This window comes from Elephantulus edwardii, unplaced genomic scaffold (assembly GCF_000299155.1).
Source record: "Elephantulus edwardii isolate Elephantulus edwardi_28Jun2011 unplaced genomic scaffold, EleEdw1.0 scaffold00148, whole genome shotgun sequence".
NCBI lineage: Eukaryota > Metazoa > Chordata > Mammalia > Macroscelidea > Macroscelididae > Elephantulus > Elephantulus edwardii.
In genome coordinates, this window is record NW_006399898.1 from 4,675,978 (window position 1) to 4,695,355 (window position 19,378).

Below are 19,378 nucleotides of genomic sequence, written 5' to 3' on the forward strand. Positions count from 1 at the left end.
CTGAGAAAATCTTGTTTTGCCTTGCAACTCTTTCAAAGCATGCAACAAGAAAAAGAACTTCTCTTGGGACAGGTCTAAAGCCCTCCCTCCTGCTCCTGCGCTCGGTGGGCGTGGGATTTCAGCATTTCCGGAGGGGAAGGGGTGCTGCCCGTGCTCCTTGGTGCCCCCGGGTCCCGTTTTGGTCATTCACACAGTGGCCGGCCCTGTGTCAGTCACCGATGACCGTGAACACCACTGTCCCACGCACTGGGGATTCCTGTGCCTAGACAGGTACGAGGACAGACACTGAAAGTGAGGCCTGGGACTCGAGTTGCTGCAATACTTTGCTTTATGGTGAGTCTGGAACCAGACCCGCAGCACCTGAGAGCTCGACCAGTGGGACATCTGCTATTTTCGTAGGTGTCAGCGAGGCCGCGATCCTAGGAGCGGAAGTTTAATTTGTCGTAAAATAATGTTTGACTTTTTAAAAAATCCTCTGGTTCCCTGAGAGGCGCCCGCGTAGCCTTAATCAGTGTTCCAGTTTCACCAGGCCAGCCGATGCACTGCCACCAACAAATCAAAAGGAGATGGAGAAAATGGACTATTCTGATCTTCACACTGGCACTCTGCCTCTCTGGGGACATTTTCCGTTTCCTACTTGGCAGACTGTGGTTCAGAATTAACTCTACCCTCCTCAGCCGCGATCTTCACAAACCTGCCTTGGAGAAAGCCAGCCTTGCTAACGGCCATACCCCACCTCACCCAATTTCTCTTTTCAGCACCCTAATTTAAAAGGCTAAGTGGGGTGGTTCTACCATTCTCATGAAATCCTCCAGGAAGGAACACAGAAGCCTTGAACAAAGGGGCACTGATGTAGCATAACACACGCTGGGATCCGCAACATTAAAAAAAAAAAAAAGAAATCCCACTCCTGAGAAAGAGCCCTGGCCAGGTCCCCTCTGATGCCACTGGCCACCCCTATTTCACTCCTGGGTCACAGAGACATTGCGTTCTCTTTAATATGAAAAATAATTTTATTGACTGAAGCTGATCAATTCTCACTGAGGAGACAGAGAGGCACACGGTGTGGTCTTGAAAAAATAAAATTACAAGTAAAAAGGAAAGTGTTCTAGTCTTTAATGATAAGAAAAGTGCTTATTAAACTTGATCTTCTAAAGAGCGTTCATCTCCTTAAATGGCTGGGGCGAGGTGGGGCTTGGCTCAGCGCTGTCAGGAGGGCTGTAATGGCTGGTCACCCCGAGATACAGTCCAGTTAAAAGCAACTGTCAGTCATTTCTTCTTGAGATCTATTTACGGAGCAAAGTCCAGAGCTAAAGCTCATAAAAGATGGGACTATTCCTCACACCTTTGCTTACTCTGATAAGCTGTCACTTAAACATAAGCACAGGTTTAAAAGCCTCGGAGGGTGGCAATGGTGCTTCAGCCTGTGAATTCCCAACACACAGGGGGCCAGAGCGGAACGGCCCGAGTCGCCACCGCCCGCAGCAGCCGACCCTCTGCACGGAAGAGGCCTTCCTCTCAGAGCTCCTACCCAGAGCCGCACAATGCAAGGGCATGTCTCCTTTGCAAAAGTGTTTCTCACACATGAAACTGGCGAAAAACAACCACCACCAGGTGTGCAAATCTTGGAACCTCGGAGCCCCTTTGGTGTGAGATGCTGCTTACGAAAGGTGAAAAGGTGAAAATCCTCTTTTTGTTTTCAAGGAGAAGTATCAGGATTGGTGTCTGCTCGCTCCTTCCAATGACATGAGAAGTTGGCTCCTGCAGGGAGAACGCTTGGAGTTTATGGCCAGAATCGATAGGCATCTGTTGTGGGCTGAAAGCTTGGGGTCGAGAACATGACCTGAGGCGGTCAGCCTCGGCACGAGGTCGAGCAAATGGGAGAAGGTCTGACAGCGAGGGAGAGGGCAGGAGCAAGGCCACTTGGGTGTCCCGAGCTCCCAGATTTCAAAGGTCTTAGGCTTCCTAAGGACACCTGAGATGACAGCGGGCAAAGTTCAACAGGCAGATCTCAAGTCCACAAAGTGCTTATCGGGTCAACACGCTTTTTCAAACTCAAAACCCATGTCAAGACTTCTTTCCAGACCTTCAGAAGAAATACTGAAACCCTCATTTTGATCTTTTAAGGGACATTGGTGGGGGGCACTGTCTTCTTCAGACAGAACCTTGCAGGGCTTAAGAATGGCAGTCTGGGGAGTGGGGGCTGGGCGTCTGCAATTCTCTTGCATGAATATTTCGCTCAGACTTGATTTCAAAGGTATGCATAAATAGGTCAAGTGAAAGAGAAAGAATCACAGCTCAAACAAGAGCGTGACCTTGACCCCACATTATCAAAGGTCCCAAGTTAACCATTAAACACCAGCTGTGTGACCAGAGATGAGATTAGTAAAGGTGACTTACCCACAGCCACCCTGAACACCAACGGGACCTCTGCTTCCCTCAGTTACTGACCAAGGTGGCTCTTTCAGCGGACTCTTCCGGGAGCTGTAGGATCTACAAAACAACCCTCAGGTTAGGAAAGACTGAGGAAGGCCAGACCCCAACCGAGCAGAAATGTGTTCCAAAGAGTTTAGGTAAATCGTGAAGCACCAGAAAGTCATTTCACACAATTACCAACCCCCCTTCAGCCAACCAAGATGTGCCAGCCTCCCGTTCGGAGAGGGCTCTCTGTCTCGAACCTTGGGAGAGGATTCCTCTGCTGGGTGGTCAGAGCACTCAGCTGGCCACCAGGAGGTCACTGCTCTGCACCAAGTGGCCACTCCTGCAGCCTGGGACCATCAAGACTGACAGCCTCAGAAACCCTGTGCTGGGCAGTCCTGCTGTCCTTTAGGTCTGCTGATTCAGGACCGAGCGGACGGCAGTGGGTCTGGGCTGATCCGCCGTGTGTGGCTCGACGCCCCGGCTCTCAGTTAACGCCCGGAAGCCACTGGCTCTGTCAGCCTTACTGCAGACTACGGGGCCAGCCCACCGGGAAAGCAAGAGTCAGCAGGATGAAACAACAGATCCTAAGAGGTGTAAGGGACTGAGTGCTTGGCTTCCGTGTGGGAAGAGACAAATAAAAAAAAAAAGAGGAAGGAAGGGGGGAAGAAAAAGGAGACAGTGACGAGGAGGACACCTCAATGGGGCACCTTCTCGGGCGGTGGAGGACCCCAGTGCTGACGGGGAGCCCACCCACACCTTCCTGGTGAAAAACAAGGCTCCAGGGACTGACGGGACAGCAGCCGGGTGCTTCAGCACGCAGGTGCAGCTGTGGAGGGGCTCACCCGTCTGCGCTAAGAAATGTGGAAGGCAATCATCTATCTGACCAGCCAACTGGAAGAGACACATAATCGTGCCCTTTCCAAAGAAAGGTGGGTCAACAGAGGACAGAAATGACCGAAGAGCATCCGTATCACACACAAGTAAAAACAATGTACCTGGAGAGAATTTAAAAACGGCTGGGGCAATACGTTCATTGACAGGAAACTTCAGAAATTCAAGCTGGACTCAAAAGAAGGCAAGGAATGAGGGCTATTACTGCTTATATCGGAAAGATCTTGGCCGAAACAGAGAATAGCAGAGATGCTTCTCTGTGTCTTTGTGATTGTGCAAAGTCCTTTGACTACGCGGATCTTAGCACATTAAGAATGGAAGTTGTAGAACGTTTATTTGTGCTCCTGGGGAACCTGTACACAGACCAGGAAACACCTGTTCAGAGAGCACAAAGTAGACGACACAGTTTACAGTCAAGCAAGGTGCGTGTCAGCATCATCCCTTCACGTGTACGTGGAGGAAACGTCGGGAGAAGCTACACAATGTGAGGCAACTAGCCTCAGGACTGAAGGGACACTCGTCAACCATCAATACGCAGAAGACAACTCTGCTCGTAGAAAAGCAGAGTGAAGTACCCACTGATGAAGCTGGAAGAGTACAGCCTTCGGATGTCACCTCCACATAAGGAAGACGGGCATCTCACAGCCAGACCCGTAAGTAACAGGACAATGAACGAGAAAAAGAATGACAGTGTCAAGGATTCAGATCAACGCTCAAAGGAACCGCAATCAGGAAGTCAAAGGACGCAATGCTGTGGGAAAATCTCTTGCAAAGCGACCTTTTTAGTGTTAAAAAGCAAAGCTGAGGAGTAAGCCACGTTCTCTTCATTCTCCTCATATGCATGTTGTCACTGGACAAGGCACCAGAAAGACCCGACTGGATGTGCTTCTGTTACGATGCTGGTGAACAACGCTGCATCTGCGGGCTCTCAGGAGGAAGGAATGCGTCCGTCCACCTGGGAAGAAGTCCAACTGGGACGCTCCTCACGCTGGGCGCGTTCTCAGGGGGACCAGGTCCTGGAGGGCTTCTCTCCAGGGAAAGAGACGCCAGCTCAGGAGAGGGACAAGGGGACCCTGAATGATGGCTTGGCTCAGCAGGGCTGGTGAGAGCGGAGCCCGCCGTGTGCAGGGCTGGCACGTGAGTCAGAGCCCCCTCGCCAGTGCCCGGCGACAAGCCCGTGCAGGCCACCGAAGCAGGGAGAGCCCCCAATACTGCAGACCCCTCACCAATCATGGGGTCACCAGGCCGTGAGCGGGTCCTCTCCCCAGCAGGCATCTCATGGGGGTGCTGTGTGGTCACCTGTGCTGTTCTTTTCACCCCTTTTTTTCTTGTCCACTTTTAATTATTGTTTTTTCAGCAGTTAACAAATCTCACGGTCCCAACACAGTCCGCACAGGTCCCGTCAGCCCTGCTTGTCTGTCCAGGTGACCACTTCCCCTCTGACCCTCCCACTGTGTTCCTGGGCAAACGTGTACTCCAGGCCCTCACCTTTCTAGGACAAGAGAATACTTTCTGGCCTCCCAGCTCTTTGTTTCATTTTTCCCTCATAATCACTAAACTCCCAGGCAACCCATCGATTCTGACTGATAGGGACCCCCACAGCCACAGCAGAACCTAGTGCTTCCGAGGTGTCAGAGGCTACAGCCCCTCACGGAGCAGGGGGGCCTCATCTTCTCCCGAAGAGCAGCTGCTGGGTTTGAACTGCTGACCGCGTGGCTATCAGGCCAACGTTTAAGCCACTGCACGGCCAGGGCTCCCTTTGCACTCATTAGACTCTAGGACTCTCCGCATGTGAGATCTTCCTGTTCTGTGTGCGGTCTCAGGAGCCCGTGTTGCGTGGCCAGGCTTGATCCGCTCGGCTCCTCGGAGCTGGACCCGCGGCTGTCTCCTGCATCTCCTGCTGTTACACGCAGCGCTGCACTTACACGCCCATGCGCCTCTCTTCACACCCGCAGACACGTGCAGCAGAGCTCCTGAGGAGCCTCTGGTCATGGGGGCATTTGTTTGAGAGGACACTGCCACCACCTCCCCTGTCAGAAGGACCTGTGCTTCCTGACCCCCAGCCACGCAAGAATCTGCTTGCCAGAGAGGGTCGGGACCAGGACACACACACACACACACGTCTGCAGGGCAGCCTGGGTGGAACCCTGCTCTATGCCGCAAACAGAGAGAATATTCGGCCCAGCCTGCCTGCGGCCTCCCCAGCGTCAGGGCCATCCCAGCGGAACAGGCAGGCTGGGACAAGGCCTGCTGTCGAGCACATTTCAGATCATTAAACTGTTTTGCCAACATGTGCAGGATCTGCCCATCGGTCCATGGGGAAATCCTGTAATCCACATTCTGTCCGGGGCCTCCATTCTTCCAGCTGAAGGGTGAGCTGACTCAAGCGGGGGACGCAGAGCAGGTCCGATCACTGCATGACCTGCTGAGTGACAGGCCTGGGCCAGAGAGCTCCCAGGGGTCCTTTCATGCAGACTCTTCAACAAGTTTCCACCAGACCCGACGGCTGGAGCATGTGTTCAGTCTGCTCCCGGGGTCACTGTTCTGACTTTCCCCGCACGCCTCATGTCAGTTGAGGTTAAGGTGTCTACAGAGCATGTGCTGACGTATACCTGTGCTACAGCCAGTCACGCGCTCAGAGTGCCTGTCACGGGGGGACGTGCATGTCATCCACCATCACCTGTGGTGAGGCGGACACCTGTGTGTGTGTGTGGGTGTGGATGTACCCACCACCACGAGCTGTGAGCGGTCCCTTTGGGGATGGTGACACATAAGCACACACATCCTCTGAGGATAAAACTGATGGAGCAGTAGGTCCACCCAAGGGAAGACGCGGAGCGCGGTGTCTGTCCACCTCTTCACGCCAAGCAGTCAATGGTGCCCCAGCCCTTGTTGTGAAGACAGATTTGTTCCAGCCCACATTAGGGAACAATCTGAGTACAATGGGAATTGTGAGTGTGTGTATGTGTGAGGGTCCCCCTGAGAACACCAGGTGAAGTGCACCCCAGGGACAGCCAGGCGGGGGGATGCTGACCTCCTCCCGGTGACAGTCACCTGGCTCCCACCTGGTGAGCTCGCTCATGGACAGCCGGCTTTCCACCTTTCAGGAAATCCTCCTCCCACCACTTCCCCACACCTCAGTCTACGAACCTGCAGGTCTTTTCCAAGGCCAAGTGCCACATTTAGCTTTGTGTGTTTCTTCACCATTTAACACATCTAAACGTGTCCTACTATTCCTGCTATGTTCTGGTCTTCTTTAAAAGATGGGCCGCGGAAGCCGTCTTCCATGCTGCCCTTTTAAGCCACAAGGTTTTATTTGTGTGATGCTGCAAACCACGGGGAATTTTTTTGAGGACTCATTTGTCAATGTTACACAAAACTAAAATTATCAAAAGAGCAGACAGTCGTGACACGACAGGACGTGCTGTTCTTGGCCAGGGCTCTTGTTAGCAAGCTCCAGGAGCAGTCCTGACCCCGGGACCTCCGAGGCACGGCCTAGCATCCGTGGTATTTCGGGAAAGCTGCACTAACTGGCAGAGGGTCTGCAGCCCCCAGGATCCCTACTGGTGACGGAGCTGCAGGTGATACAGACACAAGGGTCTGGGCCACAGGCTTTGGGCACATTATCAGGGGGTGCGTGTCGCTGAGCACTATCTTGTTCCGTCATCCACGCTGCTGCTGTGTGCCTTCTGCAGGTTTTCAGAGGCTAGAAACCGCACTTCTCACTCTCCCCTGCAGAGCCACTGCTGGATTAGAACTACGTGCCTTTGTATGGACAGCACAACTCCTTACCGCTGGCCCACAAGAGGGGCTGCTTCGACTGGAGCTGAATTGAGGGCACTTAACTCAGGGTTTATGTGTTTCTTACCATTTTTTAAGGGGAAGAACTGTTAAAGTTCAGTCAGTAATGAAAGTAGACCTCATCTGATCTGCATGTGGTCATCTGGCCTCCAGCCTCGAGCCAGTGGCTTGCTAGACTTGCTGGCTTCAGACTGTCAGCGTTCAGTTGGCCCTCTGCAGCCCAGCTTCTCAGCAACGACGCTGGACAATGCTGGCCTTGGAAGAAGCAGCCAGCGGCCTCCAAATCCAGCAGGCTGGGGCCCTGCCGCCTGCTGACGGCCTGGACTCTGCCCCCCCAGATGCCTCTCTCTCCAACCTAAAAAAAGCCTTGCTGTTTGCGGCCTAAGATATTGGGAGGGAAATCTAGCAATCCCTTCCTGTCAAGATTCCCAGCTAGAAGGCTTGTGGAGCAGATCCACACAGTCCCAAAAGATTAACATGACACACAATCCTGATCAACGAATGTGAGTTCACCCGGGGACGTCACCGCGTGAACGGTCAGGCTGGTGTTCCCGACTGGAAGCGTGGGGCAGTAGGACCGTGTTCCCGATGCGCCAGGCTGGCAGGGGGGACAGCACCGCAAATGGAGGAGGCGTGCCAACCCAAACCCACCCAGAATCTGACCAAGTCCCAGCGCTGAGCACTAGTGGGTAGGACATGGGGGACAGAGGAATGTGCTAATGACACAATTAGGACAGGGTCCACAAGACCCAGCTCGTGAGAAACTCTAACAGACAAACGACCCAGTGTCTCCTCAACAAATAAACAGAAATTGGAACAAAAAAAAGAAAAAATGAGGACCTATCAATGCCTCAAAGAGGCTTGAAAAGACATAGCCGACTGCAAAACAGAAACCCTTGAAGTAAATCCTGACTTTAAAGGAGGGAAAGACATTGCTGAGAAAAGGTAGCATGGACTTGTCACCCGATGATATTAAGGAGTTACTGTCAATTTTGTCAGGGACAGTCGTAGCAGTTTGTGGTGTCTTCTTTCTAAAAGTCTTTATCGAAAGGAAATTTTGTCCTTAGGAGCCAATGAGTTTTTAATGGTGGAATGATTCTGAAAAGGGTCATGACAAGGGATGCACATGAAAAGAACGTCATCAACGTCACGGGATTGTGCATGTGGAAGCAGTTCTCTAACAGTGTGTTGTCAGGCCTACTGTACACACACACACACACACACACACGGCTGTAGACTGTCAGAGATAAAGACCGAAGTCTTTTTTGAGTCAAATGATATACCATCTTGGATTGACTGCAATGCTTCAGGGGGAAAAAGGAAGGTACTTGTGTGGGGACAGAAGGTAAAAGGAACATGGCAGGACCTTAATGTCTGAGGGTGTATATAGCAAATGTCTTATAAAAACATTATCGCAAATACATTCTCTACAGCAGTAAATTTACTTATACAATTCTCCAATTTTTCCAAGAGTTTATAGTCAGATGCCCCAGGCAGAGTAACTAGAAAAAAATTAGTATGAAGTCACACCACTGGAGTGTAATTTCTTCCCCACGACTGAAATAAGCACACATCCTCCTCTTTGGTTCAAAAACAAAAAGTAGACCTACTAGTGTATCTGCACACTGTTGTTTGTTGTTGTTGTTATGTGCCGTCGAGTTGTTTGCGACTCATAGCGACCCCATGTACAACAGCCCTAAACCCTGCTCTATCCTGTGCCAATCGCACTGTCTCTGACACTCCCATCCCAATTACCCCAGTAACTGAATCAATCCACCTCAAAGAGGGTCTTCCCCTCCTGTGCTGTCCCTCCACCCGTAAAAAAATCTACTCTGACCTAGTACTCAGTGTAGAGTCCAGGACCACAGACCTAGTACTCAGTGCAGTGTCCAGGACCACAGACCAGCACTCAATGAGACATTTTGGTATCACAGACCCAGTGCTCAGCAGATTATTCAGGTACCAGACACTTAACGTAAGAAGATCAAGAACATACGTTTTGGTCCCCGCTGTTGAGGTGCTCGGAGCCGAGGGGAAGCAGGGTGCTCAGCTCCAGGTCCGACACCATCTGACGGGACTCCGCCAGCAAACGCTGAAGCCGGCTAGTGGGAGAGGAGTCGTCCTGGAAGAGAACACAGGCAGCATTCATGGGAGGGCGCGGCCCTCAGCACCGCTGGAGAACAGCCCCAACTGTCTGCCCGGGGGCTTGCAGAGGACAGACCTCAGGCAGCCGCCCTGACAGCCCAGTCACTGCTGCTTCAACTCACTGCTGAGGAACTGGACTAAACAGAGTTACCTCTGAGGGGCAATGAACAGAAGGGCACCCTCGTGATTTAAAAGTCCCAAGGCCTATTTAGCTCCAGCGCCCGAAGTCAACTTCCCATGACATAATTAGCAGGTCAAAACACCTGCAAAGTGGAACTTTGCTGTTGCACAGGGAAGACTTGTAAGCTTGTTAAAATATGTGAGGGGTATAATCAACATCACCAAAGAGGATGAGGAATTGTTGAGATGTCTTCAGTTACGTGGATTTTCCTGACGACGATTTCAAAACGAAACTAAGACCTGTGTTCCACCTGTCCTCGTTTAATGCGTAATTCTGAGATCCGGGGGTTTTTTAATTAGGATGACAATGAGTCTCATCACTGTTCTCAAAGGGGCGTAAATCTTTCTGAACTCTCTTATACTCAGCATCATGGCCACAGCGGCTGTCCTGCCTGGACGGTAGCTGGTCAGTATGTGCTGAATGAATGAACTCGTGTGTTTCAGGGTTAGGGTTAGGACATGTCAGGCACAGCCTCAGAAAACCAGGTCCAACACGGAAAAAGAACAAACCTGGGTACTGGCGTGTAAAGCTTTATGGAGGTGTAACTGGTGCACAGTGGACGAGTTCTGACGCATGCAGACACCCACCAGACCACCAGCACGCTTGGACAGTGGACGCATCTCTCGCTCTGCCCTCCCTTCACCCCTGGACAATCACAGATCTGCTGTCACTGTCGGTTGGCATCTCCTGGAATTTCCTGTAAAAGGATTCCACGCAGTGTATGCGTCAGCCCTGCTGGCCTCTCTCTCAGTGGAGTCAGTCTGAGATCCACCCACACAGCTCTGTGTAGAAACAGTCTTCTCGTGGTTAATTAATGAGACGTATTCCCTTTTAGAGCTATAATAACACTGTTTATCTATTCTCCTGTTAAGGTACATCTGACCTCTTTATGGATTTTTGAAAAGGAATACAGTTGCTACAAACAATAATGTATAAAGGTCTTTGTGTCGACCTATGATTTCATTTCTCTTGGATAAATACCTCGGAGTCAACGTGGTAGGTTTATATTTAACTTTTAAAACAAAGCCCTAAGTCCCAAAGCACCTGCCGAGTGTTTCTCACGTGGTCGTTGCATCTCACCATCCCATCACCGGCATCTTGGTGAGCTAGTCTTTAACCACTTCCTCACCAGGGCTCCTTCCAGGCCCAGCGTGCGTCAGAGTTCTGGTTGATCCAGAACCCTGTAAACACGTGACACTGTTGACCTGCTAAACACCAGACAGGTATTGGAACAGGCACAAACCGGTGTTTCCTTGTGGTTTTGAGGTGTGCCTGACCCTCGCCATGGCATTCTTGACGGCCTCACGTGTCTGGACGATGGGTAAGAAAGGCCAAAGAAGAAGCCGTGCCTTTGGACTGTGGTGCCGGTGAAGAGTCCTGCGACCTCATGGACTGTCATACACAAACACACCTGTCCTGGAAAAAGTGCAGCCAGGTGTTCCTCAGAAGAGAGGACGGCGAGACTTCATCTCACGTCCTTTGGGTCTGTTATCCCGAGGGTCCCGTGTCCGGGAAAGACATCCTGTTGGGAAAAGCAGGTCGACACGGAGTGCAAGGCCCTTGGTGAGATGGACCACTCCCGGGTGGGTAAAGCCGCGGGTCTAAGCACAGCTGACGGTGAGGTCAGCACGGGGCTGGTGGGGCCGCGGCCTCTTGTACGGGCTCAGCATCACCTGACAGAGTGACAGAGGTCCTCGAGTGGACACAGACTTGCATCTGAGAAAGCGCTAAGGAGTTGTGTTGTTAGTCTACAAGCTCGAATCCACCAGGTGCTCCACAGAGCGATGGGCCTTCTCCTCCTGAGTGGTTAACTGCCCCTGACAATCGCTGGAGGCTCAGCTCTGCGTCGGTTCCGACTCGATGGTCCATCACAACTGAACCGCCGGCCGACAGGGTGTCCGCTCCAGACGCCAGTGCTTTCGGAAGCGGAGAGCCCTGGTTCTTCTTGTCTTATCCTGATTTTCCTCTGCCCCTTGTTGACCAAGACTGACCTGAACCTTTGTCTCAAATACTTTGGCACATTGTTAGGGGCTGTGAGTCCTTAGAAAAAGACATCGTGCTCGGCGAAGCAGGGGGCTGGCGAAGGAAGGGCCTCCATGAGACGGAGCGACCCAGCAGAGCTGGTGAGGACGGCGCCAGAGAGAACACGGTTCAGATCTCCTGTCATGGGGAGGCGAGGAGTCACACTCCACTCGTCCAACACCACTGGCTTGCAGGCGCTGCTTTCACACCCACCCCCCCAGCACTGGCAAAGAAAGGTCTGACTGTGCGTCTGTGAAGATCTGCTGCTGTTTGTGCTTCTGTGAAGATCTGCTGCTGTTACGTCCGTCCTCAGGGCCCGTCCAGCCAGACAGGACTCCGCCCGTGCAATCCTGTGCAGGACTGAAGGAAAACACTGCCCATCAGAGACCCTGAAGGAACAGCTCCACTTTGTAGCACATGGAGTCGCCACAAGTTAGAGACTTAAGGAAGCTCTTGGGAGTCGTGCTGCTAACGCAAAGGCCAAGGCTCTCTGGCGGTTCGAGTCCGCTAGCTGCTCTGTGGGAGAGATGGGAGACCTCCTCTTGGGCAGTAACCGTCTCAGAAACCCAATCAGTGGTGAGTCAGGGATTGGCCCTCATTTCATAGCAAGGAGCTCGACACTAGACTTGATGGCAATGAGTTGTGTGTGAGGTTTTTTCAATGTTGAGTGTTCTTCACGTCCCACATGCCAGGAGGGAGCTCCGGGGAGCTCGTGGTAAGAAGCTGCGCTGCACTCTCAGAGGCACCAGCCCGGAAAGTGACCAAGTGGGGTCCATGGTGTCGGCATGGGTGTCACTGGCATCACAGGACACAGAAGATTCCACTGACTCCCAGAAGAGAGGCAGCTGTGTATGTGGTACCTCAGCCGGGAAGCAAACCAGGGTCTCCCGCACACAGGGCGAGAATCCTACCGCTAGACCACCAGGCATGCCTCTCTCTTGGTCTCTATTTGTGACACCATGAAAACAGGCAAGAAACTCACTTGAGAACATCAGGTAACTGTGGAGACAGAGAGAGGGCACTTCCTGATGTCATCCCTTAGATGGTATCGTTAACATTTTACTTTAAAAACAGAAACCAGGCAAATGTGGGGGGGAGGGGGAATGTGGCAAAACATTTATATTTACATATTTATATTTACATAAAGGTAAATATAGAACATAAATATCCACTCAACCTGACGGTCCATATATACAAACGCTTGTTACAGTCTTTGTGCTGCATGTTAAACAACATTAATTTTAAAGATGATCAGTCAGCTAGAAGATGATGAATTCGCTGGAGCGCCCGACAGGTGCCGTGTTACCTAGGAAGGAAATCTAAACCGGCCAGCTGCTAAGAGGTGTCCCACCCAGCCCTTCAAGGGAGAAAAAACGACCCAGGCGTGACAGCCACCCAACCACAGGGCAGGATGTTGGGAGGTGAGGCTTAACCCGGAGGTCCTCACAGCCCAGTGAGCATCTGTCACCTGGGGCCCATGTACAGATGGCAGGGTCCACCCAGGCAAGCCTGACCTGGGAGGCCCTGGGGGGCCTCAGGATTTCCAGCATCCCAGGGGTCCTGATGGTGCTGGCCCAGAGAACATGCCCTGAAAACTCTGGCTCTGGCCAGCCCTGCATTTCCGCAACCTCGGGCCCCTTATATGTTAGAAGCAAACCCTCCTGTGGAAGTGAAGCTTTCGAAAAATTACATTTTTCAAACGGAAGCTTTTTAGTCCTGTTCCTCATCGAACCTCTCGCTCGCTGTGAGCGCTGACTCACAGCTGACCCTCCAGTGGGTTTGAGGAGGCTGGAAAGAGCAGATGGCATCTTGGAAGAAAAGTAAGATGTCTACGTAAAAAAAGACTTTGAGCTTTAAAATTGCTTTACCGTGCTGAAATTCTGGAATCTTCTCCATAGAAACGCTGGAAGCCAACACGCACACGGTCCAAGGCGGGAGGCAGGGAGGCCGTCTCCGCTTTCTCTGATGCATTCCGGACCCTTTGCTAGCTTCTGACAGCAGGGAGATTTGGATGTGGCATCTTGGTTAAGCCACAAACGTGCCAAGTTTCTGACGTGATGTGTTCCCATCCAGGCCACATATTACACACTGCAGAGCAAGGCTATCTTTTCAGACAGGGCTGTCGTTAGGCTTGCCAGTGACCTCTGTGGCTCTGGGGACGAACACGGCTGCCCGCGTGTGTGTTCTCGAAGGAAAGGGGGCTGGGCACAGTCAGTCAGGTGAGATGGACGTGTGTGTATAACTGTTGTGATTTGGATGAAAGTTTACAGAGCAAACTGGCTTTCCACTCAACAATCCATTCACCTTCTGTTCGCGATGTTGATCAACCTCCACAGTGTAGCAGCACCCTTCCCTCTCCCTCCCTGTGTTCCCCATTTCCATTCCTCCTCCTCTTTTACCCTGTCCTTTCTTCTGAGTTTTATCCCTGGGCATATGCTCCCCTCCTCATCCCACCTTTTACCTTTTGTTTTTAGGAAAAAATAGAATCATAGTTTGTATGTGTTTTGGTTCTGCTAGAAATTTTAGTTGTTATTATTATTATTATTATTATTATTATTATTATTATTATTAGTACCATCAAATCAGATCTGATGGGTACAGGAGGAGATTGTCCCTCCTTCTCCAGCCAGAGCGTCTGGTGGATTCAAACAGAGTACCTCTGGGATTGCAGTGCAGCTTCTTGCCACTAGGCCACCAGAGCTCCCTGATAGATGTATTTTTTAAAATATTTTGTATGTTTTGAGTAAAAATTTACAAAGCCAACTGGTTCCACTGAGCCACTGCTACCCATTTGGTTTGAGACCTTTAAGGACACTATCTATGCTCTAATCGGATTCCTCTCACTTCTCCCCTGTGATCCGCTTTCCCACGGGTCTGCCTGCTCCCCCCTTTCCTGTCCCCAGGCTTCACTCCCTTTCTGTGCCCAGGCTTTCCCCTCTTTCTGTGCCCAGGCTTTCCCCGAGGGCAAACACGGCCCTTCTCCTCTCTGTGACTGGTTGTTCTCATGGACAGTTCTCCCAGGTGCTCTGTTCACTGATGCTGTGGGTGTGAGGTGTTGTCGGGCCGACCAGGATTCACAGACCTATCAACACACCTGCACCCTGCCCTATCCTGTGCCGTCCTCATCATCTCTGATCGGTCTGAGCTCACTGCTGCGGTCACTGTGTCAATGCGTCTTGTCAAGGGTCCTCTCTTTTGCTGACTGTCCTACCTTTCCAAGCATGATGTCCTTTGCCAAGGACCAAGCCCTCCTATAACATGCCCAAAATACATGAGATGAGGCTTCATTTCCTGCCTCCAAGGAGCACCCTGGCCGTTCCTTCTCCAGGACAGCCTTGTCCATTCGCCTCCAAGGAGCACCCTGGCCATACCTTCTCCAGGACAGCCTTGTCCCCTCACCTCACTTAAGTGCTCTGGCCGTTCCTTCTCTAGGACAGCCTTGTCCCCTCACCTCACAAGCCTGCCTACTCTTTGACTGCCAGGTGAGCCGTGGGGAGAGGCTGGGCTCCACTCCAGGCTTGGAGGATGTCTAAGGGCCACAGCCTCCAGGCTCTCCTCACTTTGGATCAGATCAGCCTGGTGGGTTTTTTAACCTCCTACATTTCTCCCCCTCAGGAGTGGAGGAACAATGCCTTGATGTATGTTTTTGTGTCACTGTGTGTGTGTCAATTTTTTTTTTAAACAATGAAATTGTATCAAGTTGCCTTAAAGGCATGATAATCATTCTTGAAGGGGGGGAGGAAATGAGATGACTATGTTAAAGGACCAATAACGTCTTATCATTTAAAAATTGAGAAAAGGCCCGAAGTAAAGAGAGCACGGACGGTGCAGGCCGGCTGGCGGGAGGCCGGGGGCGCGTCAGTACCCACCTTCACGCCGGGCAGGGCTGTGTCCTGGCTGGGGAACAGAACCTGGGAAGGGTTCTTCTTGAAGGAAGCGGAGTCCGTCTCTAGGAACTTCTCGTCCTCTCTTAAGGTGGAGCTCGATGAAACCAGACACGAGGAGTGGTGGGCGGTGACACCCGGGTCACTGGCAACGAGAAACACAAACACCGCCAGGGGTCACAAAGCAGGGTCCCCAACAATCTCGGACAAAAAGGCTCTTAGTTAAGTCTGGGTAGGACAACTACAAATGAACTCACACTCTTTGCAAGGTGTATTCCTGGTGTACACACACTACCTGCCAAATACCTGGTGAGGCCTAACAAGAGACCACAGGGAATCCCACACAGCTGAAAGGGGACACCCTACAGATGGGGCCAGGCACAGGAGCAGATTAAACCAAGGGAAGAAGGCCGTGTAGCTGTGAGCACCTCAGCCTCCAGCCTGGGCACTGCCTGGGGCATTTAGAGTATCCAAGGAACAGAACAGCATGGTGGGAGCTCTTTAACTCTGCTCTGGGATTTGCTCGTAGGTCAGCTCTCAGGATCCAGGCACAAGTGGGCAGAAGACGCTCCCCTGGTACTGGCCAGGGCCACCAGACCCCGCTCGATGGCGTGACTATCACGGGAACAGCAGCCGCCCGGGCTTGCCCGCCCTCAGGGAACCTCTATGGGGAGCTGACCGCGGGGAAAGGCGGCCTGGATGTGGTCATTCTCGTCAGATAAGAAGTAGGTACACACATTCTTAAAGTCGAAAGGGAAATAAGAAAACAGAATTCTCTTCCTCCTCCGTCACACGCTGGTCACGCGATGCCCTGGCATGTGCCCCTGCTGGCAGAGCCGGTGGCCACTTCAAGGCAGAGAGGGCATGAGGGCCTCTGGAAAGGCCTCCACGGGTCTGCATGTCTCCTCGTGTCACAGGCACTGTCCGCCCACATGCTGTCCCCATCCCGCGAGGTTCCTGGGGAGTCACCAGGCACGGGCAACCTTTAGAGAGAGCTTTAAACTCAAGCAGAGCTGTGAAGACTAGAAGCCACTTGGTTCTTTTTTTGCCACTTGGTTTTTAAAAGCATTTGCAACGAGTAGAAAAAAACAGCTGGGTCCAAGAAGAGCCCAGATATTAGTCAGGCTGGGAAGACATTTCAGTCTTAAAGCCCCATCCAAGAAGGCTCCCAATATAGAACGTCCCACTCTCTCTAATTAAAGCCCAGAGAGTGAGGCTTTATTTCAAACAGGCGGCCATCATCACAGCCACTTAACCACAGAGTCAGCAGTTCTAACAAGGGGCATGTGGACACGGGGCACGTGCCGACGACAAATCCATCATCTTAAAAACCAAGCAGCTTTTACCAGCATGTTAAGTGCAAATATTCTTTCTCTTGTATGATTTTTAAAAACACAACACAAAAAAGGAGGCAGGAATCTTGGGAAATAAAAAATAAGAATGGGCTGACCCCCAGGGGGTGGCAGGTGGGCATGCCACACCAGTGCCCGGGGACCTGGTGGTGGCAGATACCAGGCAGGTATGCCATGCCAGTGCCCGGGCAGGGAGACAGGGCTCTTCCTCTGGGGCCCGGGGAATGGAACCAGATGGGCAAGGGTCAGCCTGCCTGGTCCACACGCATCCTGGGGCGAGGAATGTCCCAGAGCAGCATTTCACTCTCAACAGTGACCCACCCATTTGCTGTTTAATAAAACATAGCTGCCAAGCTCATTTAAGGCAGGGAGACCTCTGCCCCAGGAGCCGCCCAGGCACACACTGTCACCGGCATCTTAATAAGAGTCTCTTTGTATAGAAAGAAGCCAGCCTGGGGGGGCAGTGCTGCGAGGGGCCATTGCTGTTTCTCTGCCAGAAGCCAGTTTCCGGTTTCACGGATGCTCTGGTTCACAGCAGGCACAAAGGGGGTCCCTCGGGGCTGCTCCCCAGGACGTCTAGGGTGCACAAGCGCATGCCCACGACTCACCTTTCCAAGGGGTCGTACTTTGCCCCACTGACATTGTCCGCACAAGAGCAGGTGGACTTGCGCCGGACGATCCTCTCCGTCTGACGGGGCTTGAAGATGCTCATCCACTGCACGTCGGACACGTGGCCCGGGGCTTCGACGATGAAGTTGCTCGGGTGGCAGCACTGGGAGTCCCAGGCGTCGCTTTCAGCCAGGCCGGCACCGGGGTCCCGGCAACAGCAGGGCTCGGCCCGGGCCTCTGCAGCGTCAGCGGCCAGTGAGTCCCTGCAGCTGGTGCAGCCGGGGCAGCCCGTCAGGCCCAGGTACACGCTCACGTCGCGCCATGGCTTCTCCCCGGCCGGGCAGGCCCCAGGCGGCGGGTTCTCTGGGCCCGGACGCCCGGGCTCGGTCTCCTGGGGGGACCTGGCATGGATCTTGCACAGGGGGCCTCTGCTCTCAGGCTCGGTGTGGAATCGGCCCCTCGGAGGCCAGGACTTGTGCCGCTGCATGGAGTCTTTGGCGCACAGACAGGCGAAGGCGGTTACGCTCCTGACCCCCAGCGAGGCGCCCGCCAGCACCTTCTTCTCTTTGCAGACGTCTGAAGGGCTCCTGTCGGACCGCGTCTGCTGAACCACCAGGGTTTCAAACTGTTGGTCCTTGACCAGTAACTGCTGTTCTCTGGAGCGCTTAGCCTCGGCTTTTGAGTGGCTATTCTCAAGGTCTGCTAAACACATGTCTCCGCTACGATGGCGTCACAAGAAATGCAAGTTACAAGAGGCACCAGGCACCGGCGTCACCACCACAGCTCACCCACACCTCACTCCAGAACCCCGAACCCAAATGCCACCAAGTCGGCCCGACGCGCAGCGAACCCCCGTCAGGTCACTGAGGCCGTGAATCTTTACAGGGGAGACTGCCCGGTGTTGGCCTGAGGAGCAAGCTGGTGGATTTGAACCACCGACCTTTTGGTTAGCGGCCCAGCATGAGCTCACTATGCCATCAGAGCTCAGGCTGATCCCAGCAAGACTGGTCCCTTTGTGTGCAGCCTCTCCCTTCACCAAGGCCACATTCACACCCACTCCTCGTCCTTGAGTAAATCGCACCCTGAACCCACCGACAGCATCGACCAACTGTGTTCAGGCTAGTTCACCGGATAGCAGACGTCCTACCACAACAGCACGGCCCCTGCTTTACACACAAACCCCAGCTCTTCAGCCAATTCGTGAGTTTCTCTTGACCAAAGGGAACGGTTTAATGCCCTTGGTGTCCAGGACAGCTCCTAATGTCCACTCAGGGGCTCTGGGCCTGCAGATTCCTGGACGGGGCAGGAGCAGACCGAGTCCCCTGCTGCTGGGTGGAGGGGTCACAGGGGCTAAGAGCTGCCTTGATGCCTCAGGATTATTTATCCTAATCCCCACACTTTCACAGTAGAGGCAAGGCCAGGATTAGAGGATGCTGGCCACTCAGAGACTGCAAAGGCTCCTGCGTGAACTGCCAGCACTCCCCTTCAGACCAAGACCCGGGGAGGTCTGGCTGCTACGAACAGACGGAAAGCCAATTGGAAAGATAAGCCCAAAGTGCCAGGAAGGCAAGAAGCCTTTTAACCAAATCATCCTCTGACGTGAGCTGCAGGATTCTGGGCCCAAGGAAAACACCACCCTGTCCTATAATGGCACGAGAGATGTTAGGTGTTTAAAGACTAACCCAGCGCATTGAGCCCAGATGTCGCCTGGCGGGGATGATGTTCAGAAAGCAGAGTCCGTCAGGGAAGGGGAACTGATGGCACAAGGCGACACCCACGGAGCCCCAGCACTGCAGTGACCTGCCAACACAGGGGTGGCCTCTGGGGGTCTGGAAGGCTCAATCTTCCGGGAAGGACACGGACCCGACTGACTTCCTCCTGTGGAGCAGCCGACAGGTTCACGCCACCACGCCAAGCGCCTCCCCCACTGGGCCACCACGCTCTGAACTGCCTTCCGTGAACAGGAATCAGGGGAGAAAAGGATCATCCCTGGCTAGGAATGACAGCTCTGGTCCTTGGAACTCCCAGGGCACCTCCTTCTGGATACAAACCAGCCCCAGATACACATCCTC

General features: G+C 52.9%; 1 protein-coding gene across 1 annotated transcript in view; it reads right to left on the reverse strand.

Annotated features, from left to right (window-relative positions):
* Positions 1-208: 208 nt before the first annotated feature.
* Positions 209-19,378, reverse strand: part of CCDC62 (coiled-coil domain containing 62) — a 39,426-nt gene continuing 20,256 nt past the window's right edge. Inside the window, exons 9-14 of the mRNA XM_006894699.1 lie at positions 17,306-18,025; positions 15,360-15,490; positions 9,110-9,276; positions 7,627-7,711; positions 4,300-4,523; positions 209-262 (exon numbers count right to left, since the gene is read on the reverse strand). Coding sequence (XP_006894761.1) covers positions 209-262; positions 4,300-4,523; positions 7,627-7,711; positions 9,110-9,276; positions 15,360-15,490; positions 17,306-18,025 — 1,381 coding nt within the window. The remainder of the gene's footprint in view (positions 263-4,299; positions 4,524-7,626; positions 7,712-9,109; positions 9,277-15,359; positions 15,491-17,305; positions 18,026-19,378) is intronic.